This window comes from Lichenostomus cassidix, unplaced genomic scaffold (genome assembly GCF_008360975.1).
Source record: "Lichenostomus cassidix isolate B80296 unplaced genomic scaffold, HeHo_3.0 HiC_scaffold_37, whole genome shotgun sequence".
In the NCBI taxonomy this organism is placed as follows: Eukaryota; Metazoa; Chordata; class Aves; order Passeriformes; family Meliphagidae; genus Lichenostomus; species Lichenostomus cassidix.
The window spans coordinates 393,701-402,308 of record NW_028147279.1 but is presented as its reverse complement, the minus strand read 5'-3'; the positions used below and the strand labels follow the sequence as shown (position 1 = coordinate 402,308).

General features: G+C 39.6%; 2 protein-coding genes and 2 long non-coding RNA genes across 6 annotated transcripts in view; 2 read left to right on the top strand and 2 right to left on the bottom strand.

The window, feature by feature from the left end:
• Positions 1–5,318, top strand: part of LOC146423496 (uncharacterized) — a 45,516-nt gene extending 40,198 nt beyond the window's left edge. For both annotated transcript variants that reach the window (XR_014847478.1, XR_014847479.1), the window contains exon 3: positions 4,760–5,318. This is a non-coding gene — a long non-coding RNA (uncharacterized LOC146423496). The remainder of the gene's footprint in view (positions 1–4,759) is intronic.
• Positions 1–8,608, bottom strand: part of RPS19 (ribosomal protein S19) — a 50,945-nt gene that overhangs the window by 38,433 nt on the left and 3,904 nt on the right. The gene's annotated exons all lie outside the window — the stretch shown is intronic.
• Positions 3,065–4,494, top strand: LOC146423497 (uncharacterized). Its single transcript, XR_014847490.1, has 2 exons — positions 3,065–4,041; positions 4,222–4,494. It is a non-coding gene; the product is annotated as an uncharacterized LOC146423497 (long non-coding RNA).
• LOC146423495 (small ribosomal subunit protein eS19-like) overlaps positions 5,774–8,608 on the bottom strand; it is a 4,622-nt gene continuing 1,787 nt past the window's right edge. The window contains exons 2-4 of the mRNA XM_085044618.1: positions 8,041–8,299; positions 5,943–5,997; positions 5,774–5,830 (exon numbers count right to left, since the gene is read on the bottom strand). Of these exons, the coding sequence (XP_084900744.1) occupies positions 5,804–5,830; positions 5,943–5,997; positions 8,041–8,299 (341 nt within the window). The 3' untranslated portion in view covers positions 5,774–5,803. The remainder of the gene's footprint in view (positions 5,831–5,942; positions 5,998–8,040; positions 8,300–8,608) is intronic.

Here is an 8,608-nt window from a genome sequence, read left to right as displayed (position 1 = left end):
GTTTGGGGATTTTAGGGGAGAATTTGGGATTTCTGGGGAAATTTGGGGTTTTGGGGGATCTTGGGAATTTTTGGGATTTTAGGAGGAAATTTGGGGGTTTGAGGAAGGAATTTGGGGTTTTTTGGGAGGAAATTTGGGGATTCTGGGGGGAATTTGGGATCGAAGGAGGAATTTGGGATGAAATTTGGCGGTTTTAGGAAGGAATTTGGGGATTTTAGGGGGAAATTTGGGGGTTTTAGGAAGGAATTTGGGTTTTTTGGGAGGAAATTTGGGGATTTCAGGAGGAAATTTGGGGATTGCTGGGGAGAAATGGGGGATTTTCGGGGGATTTTGGGGATTTTAGGAGGAAATTTTGGATTTCTGGGGGGAATTTGGGATCTGAGGGGATGATATTTGGGATGCTGGGGGAAAATTTGGGGATTGAAGGAGGAATTTGGGGATTTTAGGAGGAAATTTGGGGGTTTGAGGAGGAATTTGGGATCGAAGGAGGAATTTGGGAGGAAATTTGGGATCCTGGGGGGAGAATTTGGGGATTTTAGGAGGACACTTGGAGATTTTAGGAGGAAATTTGGGATCCCTGGATGGAAAATTTGGGAAATTTGGGATTCCAGGATGGAAATTTTGGGATTTCTGGGGGAAATTTGGGGATTTTAGGAGGAAAATTTGGGGATTTTAGAAGGAAATTTGGGATTTCTGAATGGAAATCTCAGGATTTTTGGGATCCCCGGATGGAAAATTTGGGATTTCAGGGGGAAATTTGGGATTCCAGGACGGAAAATTTGGGAATTTGAGGGGATTTTAGAAGGAATTTTGGGATTCCCGGCTGGGAAAATTGGGAATTTTTGGATTCCAGGACAGAAAATTTGGGATTTCAGGAGGAAATTTAGTGGTTTTGGGGGGAAATTTGGGGTTTTTAGAGGAAATTTTGGGGTTTTTAGAAAGAATTTTGGGATATCAGGATGTAAAATTTGGGAATTTTGTGATTCCCTGGACAGAAAATTTGGGAAATTTGCGATTCTCGGCTGGAAAATTTGGGATTACAGGAGGAAATTTCGTGTTTTTTGGGGGAAATTTGGGGTTTTTAGAGGGAATTTTGGGATTCCTGGATGTAAAATTTGGGATTTCAGGAGGAAATTCGGGAATTTTGGGATGCCCAGGACAGAAAATTTAGGAATTTGGGATTCCAGGATGGAAAATTTGGGAATTTTTGGGATTTTAGAAGGAATTTTGGGATTCCCGGCTGGAAAAATTGGGAATTTTTGGATCCCAGGACAGAAAATTTGGGAATTTCGGGAGGAAATTTCGTGGTTTTGGGGGGAAATTTTGGGTTTTTAGGAGGAAAATTTGGGATATAAGGATGTAAAATTTGGGAATTTCGGGAATTTCGGGATTCCCGGGACAGGAAGTTTGGGAATTCCGGGAGGAAACTTCATGTTTTTTGGGGGAAATTTGGGTTTTTTGGAGAAAAATTTGGGGTTTTAGAAGGAAATTTGGGATTCCCAGCTGGAAAATTTAGGAATTTCGGATCCCAGGACAGAAAATTTGGGAATTTCGGGATTTCCAGGACAGAAAATTTGGGTTTTCAGGAGGAAATTTTGTGGTTTTGGGGAAAATTTGGGGTTTTTAGAAGGAAAATTTGGGATATAAGGATGTAAAATTTGGGAATTTCGGGAATTTCGGGATTCCCGGGACAGGAAATTTGGGAATTCCGCCTCTCCCCTCCCCCGGCCTGCCCCGCGGTGTCGCCAGGGGGTGACAGTGACAGGGACAGGGACAGTTGCCATGGCAACGCGGCTTTTCCCCCCCGAGAACAAAGAGCCTCAGTTGGGAACAGCGAAGCCTTTGAGAGATTTGGGTTATTTGGGGTTATTTTGGGGTTTTTTTTGGTTTATTTGGGGTTTTTTTGGGGGTTTGGGGTTTATTTTGGGGGTTTAGGGTTTATTTTGGGGTTTGGGGTTTATTTTGGGGTTTTTGGGTTATTTTGGGGTTTTTTGGGTTATTTTGGGGTTTGGTTTTGGTTATTTTGGGGTTTTTTGGGTTTTGGGGTTATTTTTGGGGTTTTTTGGGATTTATTTTTGGATTGTTTTGGGTTTTTTGTGGGGTTTTTTGGGTTATTTTGGGGATTTTGGTGTGCAGGTTTTTGGGGGTTATTTTGGGGTTATTTTTGGGGGTTTTGGGATTTAGTTTTGGATTGTTTTGGGTTTTTTGGGGTTTTTTGGGTTTTTTTTGGGGATTTTGGGGTTATTTGGGATTTTGGGGGTTATTTTGGGGTTATTTTTTGGGTTATTTTTGGGATTTCGGGGTTTGTTTTTGGGTTTTTTGGGTTGTTTTTTTCGATTTCGGGGTTTATTTTTGGGGTCTTGGGGGTTATTTTGGGATTTTTGGGTTTGGTTTGGGTTATTTTTGGGGTTTTTTTGGGTTTGTTTTGGGTTATTTTTGGGTTTATTTTGGGGTCTCACCTGGGTTTATTAGCTATTTTGGGCACTTTGGGGTTATTTTTTGTTTATTTTTTAAGTTATTTTGGGGTTTATTTTGAGGTTTTGGGTTTTTGGGGTTTGTTTTGGGTTATTTTGGGATTTTGGGGTTTATTTTTGGGTTACTTTTGGGGTTTTTGGAGTTTGTTTTGGGTTATTTTGGGGTCTTTTTTTGTTTATTTTGGGGTTATTTTTTCGATGTTGGGATTTATTTTTGGGTTATTTTTGCTATTTTGAGGTTTATTTTTGGGATTTTTGGAGTTATTTTAGGGGTTTTGGGTTTGTTTTCGGCTATTTTGGGGGGTTTTGGGGTTATTTTTGGGTTGTTTTGGGGCTTTTTGGGGTTTGTTTTGTGTTATTTTGGGTTGTTTTTTGTTTATTTTGTGTTATTTCATGGGATTTGGGGTTTGTTTTGGGTTATTTGGGGATTTTTGGGTTTATTTTGGGTTATTTTGTGCTTTTTTGGGGTTTATATTGCGTTGTTTTGGGGGTTTATTCTGAGGTTTTTTGGGTTTATTCGGGTTTATTGGGGTTTATTTTGGGTTTTTTTGGGTTTTTTGGTGGTGCTCAAAATGCCGGCTGGGGAAAAAAACGGAGAAAAAAGGCAAAAATGGGTGAAAAATGGGGAAAAAAGGCTAAAATGGGTAAAAAATGGGCTACAATGAGAGGAAAATGGGGATAAAGGGGCAAAAAACGGGGATAAAAGGTGAAAAATGGGAGAAAATGGGGAGAAATGGGAGAAAAATGTGCTTAAATGGCCAAAAGATTGAACAGAGACAAAAGGAGATAAAAATTACCAAAACGTTCAAACCTTTAGAGCTAAACGGGGCGAAAACAGGAATGAATTTGGGCTAGAAAGGTGAAAAAACGTGGCAAATATTGAATATAAATGGTCAAAATTGGGCTAAAACATGGGATTTTCAATAGGAGAATGGGGGATTATTGGGAAAATGGGATAAAAAAAGAGGTTTGGGAGACACGAGAGGCCCGAAGTGTTTTGGATTAGAACAAAACGTAATTTTAACACTAAATCACCTTTAATTTTGGCAGTTTTACCCTCAAATTCCTCGGCGCCGGGGATGAGTTGAATCCTGAGGGCAAAACCACCTCCGGCTTGATGAAAACGCCGCAAAAAGACATCGAGGAGGCAGCGGAGAACTCAAAAATCATGCCGAAACTCGAAAGCGGCGAGAAAAATAAACTTTTAAAGGAAAAGTTGAAAGAAAACTTCGCGGCTTATAACCGGATTCTCCTTCTCTCCCCTGAGGCGCCGCCGACAAAATGGCGGCGGCCTGCGGGGAGCTTCCCGCCCTTTTCCAAACCACGCCCCTTTTCTGGCTCTCGACCAATCAGAGAGCGCGATTTGCCCTTCGCTCCGCCCCCTCACCGTCCCTGAGGGCAGATGAGCTTCCCGCCCTTTTTGAAACCACGCCCCCTCTCGGGCTCTCGACCAATCAGAGAGCGCGGTTGACGCTTGGCTCCGCCCCCTCCCTGCAGTCCCTGAGGGGGAGCAATGGCGGCGTGAGGGGAAAATGCTTTTTGTGAGGGAAAAACTTCGCTTTTTGAGGTAAAAATCACCCTTTTTTTGGGTGAAAAAATGGTTTTGAGGCAAACTCAGCGTTTTCTGAGGCAAACCTATTTTTAATATATTTTTTTTTCATTTTATTTGGTTTTTTTTCCGATGCAATATTAAGGATTTTTCAGGCCAACCTCCCGATTTTGTGAGGGAAAGACTTCGGTTTTTGAGGTAAAAATCACCGAATTTTGGGTGAGGAGGTGGTTTTGAGGCAAACTTAGCGTTTTCTGAGGCCAACCTATTTTTTATATATTTTTAAAATTTTATTTATTATTTTTTCCGGTGCAATATTAAGGATTTTTCAGGCCAAACCTCCCGATTCTGTGAGGGAAAAACTTCGCTTTTTGAGGTAAAAATCACCGAATTTTGGGTGAAAAGGTGGTTTTGAGGCAAACTCGGCGTTTTCTGAGGCCAACCTATTTTTTATATATTTTTAAAATTTTATTTATTATTTTTTCTGGTGCGATATTTAGGGTTTTTTCAGGCCAAACCTCCTGATTCTGTGAGGTAAAAACTTCGGATTTTGAGGTAAAAATCACTGGTTTTTTGGGTGAAAAGGTGGTTTTGAGGCAAACTCGGCGTTTTCTGAGGCGAACCTATTTTTCATATATTTTTTAAAATTTTATTTATTTTTTTTTCCGGCGCAATATGAAGGATTTTTCAGGCCAAACCTCCTGATTCTGTGAGGTAAAAATCGCAGTTTTTAGAGGTAAAAATCCTCATTTTCTGAGGCAAAAATAAAGTATATTTTTCAGGCCAAACTCTAATTCTGTGAGGTAAAAAAATCCTCATTTTCTGAGGCAAAAATAAAGTTTATTTTTCAGGCCAAATCCTGATTTTGTGATGTAAAAATCCTCATTTTCTGAAGCAAAAATAAAGTTTATTTAAAAAAACAAACATTTGAGGACAAAATTGTCTTTTTTTCTCACTTAAATCTCTCAAAAATTTGCTGGACTTGGAGATTGTGAAGCAAAATTACTCCCAAAATAAGAAAGTTTTGGGATTTAAACCCATTTTTTCCCAAAAATGCTCCAGTTTGGGTCAAATGTTGGAATTTTAAATGAAAAATTCCTACTTATTTTGCAATTTTTAATTATAAGTAACATTTTCAGGACGATTTGGGATTCCCAACCTGAATTTTAGTGTTTTTTCCCCTCAAATTTTTATTTTTTCCTCCTATTTTGGGGCATTTCTAACCTTTTTAACAACTTCCTCTTATATTATTGAGAGTTTTCCTTAATTTTGGGTTTAATTTTCCCCAATTTTGGTTAATTTCCCCAATTTTGGGTTAATTTTCCCCAATTTTGGGTTACTTTTCCCAAATTTTTGTTAAATTTTCTCAATTTTGGGTTCATTTCCCCCAATTTTGGGATAATTTTCCCAATTTTGGGTTAATTTTCCTTAATTTTGGGTAATTTTCCCCAATTTTGGGATAATTTCCCCAATTTAGGGTTGATTTTCCGAATTTTGGGTTAATTTTCCGAATTTTTGGGTAATTTTCCCCAATTTTGGGATAATTTCCCCAATTTAGGGTTAGTTTTGCCCAATTTTGGGTTAATTTTCCGAATTTTGAAGTAATTTTCCCCAATTTCGGGGTAATTTCCCCCAATTTTGGGATATTTTCCCCCAATTTTGGGATAATTTTCCCTAATTTTCAGATTATTTCCCCAATTTTGGGTTAATTTCCCCAATTTTGTGTGATTTTTCCCCAAAAAACACTCAATTTTCAGGTGGAAATTCTTTATTTTCTCCCTCAGTGCTTCTTGCTGGCAGCAGCGACCTGGAAGGTAAAAAAAATACAAATAAATCATTTAAAAATTTAAATTTTTCCCCAAATTTTCCCAAAATTTGAGGAATTTTCCCAAAATTTGGGGAATTTTCCCCAAACCCACCTGGCCGGCGATTCGATCCAAATCTCGCTGCCCCTGAGGAGTTAATTTTCTGCCCCTAAAATGAGGAAAAACAAGAGGAAAATGGTAAAAATGAGGATTTTTGGGGAGGAAAATTGGGGGGAAAAGGAAAATTAACACAAAATTGGGAAAATTAAACAAAAAATTGGGAAAATTAAACAAAAAATTGGGGAAAATTAAACAAAAAATTTGGGGAAATTTGACCCAAAATTGGGAAAATTTGACCCAAAATTGGGAAAATTATCTCAAAATTGGGGAAAATTATTTCAAAATAGGGAAAATTAAATTATATATTTTTGAATGGAAAAATGAGAAATTAATTGTAGGGAAAATGGAATTAAAATTAGGGGAAAAAAGGGAATTTTTAAATGGAAAAATAGGGAATTAATAGTGGGAAAAATGGAATTAAAGTGAAGGAAAATAGGGAAATTTTAAAGTCACCTTTTTTCCACCAAAATCCCCATTTTTTCACCCAAAATCTCCATTTTTCCACCAAAACTCTCCTTTTTTTTCCCAAAAATCCCTATTTTTTCTTTAAAAATCTTGATTTTTTCAGCCCAAAATCTCAATTTTTTCCTCAAAAATCTTCATTTTTTCACCCCAAAAATTTCCATTTTTTCCTCAAAAATCTCAATTTTTTCAGCCCAAAATCTCAATTTTTTCCTCAAAAATCTTTATTTTTTCACCCCAAAAATTTCCATTTTTTCCCCCTAAAATCTCCACTTTTTCACCCTAAAATCCCCATTTTTTCACCCTAATTCCCCTTTTTTCCACCCAAATCCCTATTTTTCACCAAAAATCCTCATTTTTTTCACCCCAAAATCTGTTTTTTCACCCCAAAAATTTCCATTTTTTCACCGAAAAACCTCATTTTTCCACCAAAAATCTCCATTTTTTCACCCAAAAATCCTCATTTTTCACCCCAAAATCCCAATTTTTTCAACCAAAATTCCTGTTTTTTTCCCAAAATCCCCATTTTTTCCCCCAAATTTACCCATCCTGATCTTTTTCCACGATTTTCAGAGCCTGCAGGACCTACCTGGCCACAGCTAAAAATCCCCATTTTTCACCCCAAAATCCCCATTTTTTCTTCAAAAATCTCCATTTTTTCACCCAAAATCCCCATTTTTTCACCCAAATTTCACCAAAATCTTTATTTTTCACCCCAAATTTACCCATTTTGGTCTTTCTCCACCACTTTCAGAGCCTCCTGGCCACACCTGGACTTTCTCACCTGAAGTGACTCAGCCGAAAATTCCCATTTTTCACCCTAAAATCCCCATTTTTTCCCCCAAAATCTCCATTTTTTCACTGAATTTCACCAAAATTCCCATTTTCCCCCCAAATTTACCCATCCTGGTCTTTTTCCACGACTTTCAGAGCCTTCAGGACCTACCTGGCCACAGCAGAAAATCTTCATTTTTTCACCAAAAATCTCCATTTTTTTCACTTAAAATCCCCATTTTTTCACCCAAATTTCACCAAAATCTTCATTTTTCACCCCAAATTTACCCATTTTGGTCTTTTCCCACCACTTTCAGAGCCTCCTGGCCACACCTGGACTTTCTCACCTGAAGTGACTCAGCCGAAAATTCCCATTTTTCATCCTAAAATCCCCATTTTTTCACCCAAAATTCCCATTTTTTCACCCAAATTTCACCAAAATCTTCATTTTTCACCCCAAAACTCACCCATCCTGATCCTTCTCCACGATTTTCAGAGCCTCCAGGGCCTGCAGGACCCTCCTGGCCACAGCTGAAAATCCCCATTTTTCACCCAAAATCTCCATTTTTTCACCAAAAATCTCCATTTTTTCACCCAAAATCCCCATTTTTTCACCCAAATTTCACCAAAATCTTCATTTTTCACCCCAAATTTACCCATTTTGGTCTTTTCCCACCACTTTCAGAGCCTCCTGGCCACACCTGGACTTTCTCACCTGAAGTGACTCAGCCAAAAATTCCTATTTTTCACCCCAAAATTCCCATTTTTTCACTTAAAATCCCCATTTTTTCACCCAAAATCCCCATTTTTTCACCCAAATTTCACCAAAATCCCTGTTTTTTTCCCCAAAACTCACCCATCCTGGTCCTTCTCCACGATTTTCAGAGCCTCCAGGGCCTGCAGGACCCTCCTGGCCACAGCCCCCGAGCCGCGGCTGAAGTGACTCGGCCGAACTCCTCGCCGCTGCCGCCCGCCGTACACCTTGGCCATGGAGCCGACGCCGGCGCCGCCCCGCAGGTACAGGTGACGCGCTGTGGAGGCTGTGGGGACACCTGGGGTTATCTTGGGAACACCTGGGGACAGCTGGGATACACCTGGGATAACCAGGAGTGACCCTCAGGTAACCAGGTGTAACCTCCAGGTAAGGTGAGTCACACCTGCCCCGCCCCGCAGGTACAGGTGACGCGCTGTGGAGGCTGTGGGGATACCAGGGTGACACCTGAGATACACCTGGGGACACCTGGGAACAGCTGGGATACACCTGGGATAACTGGGAGTAACCCTGAGGTAACTGGAGTTACACCTGGGTAAGGTGAGTCATACCTGCGATAACAAAAATCACCTCCAGGATAACAAGAATCACATCTGGATAATGGGAATCACACCTGGGATAACAAGAATCTCACCTGGGAGCCTGTATCCCG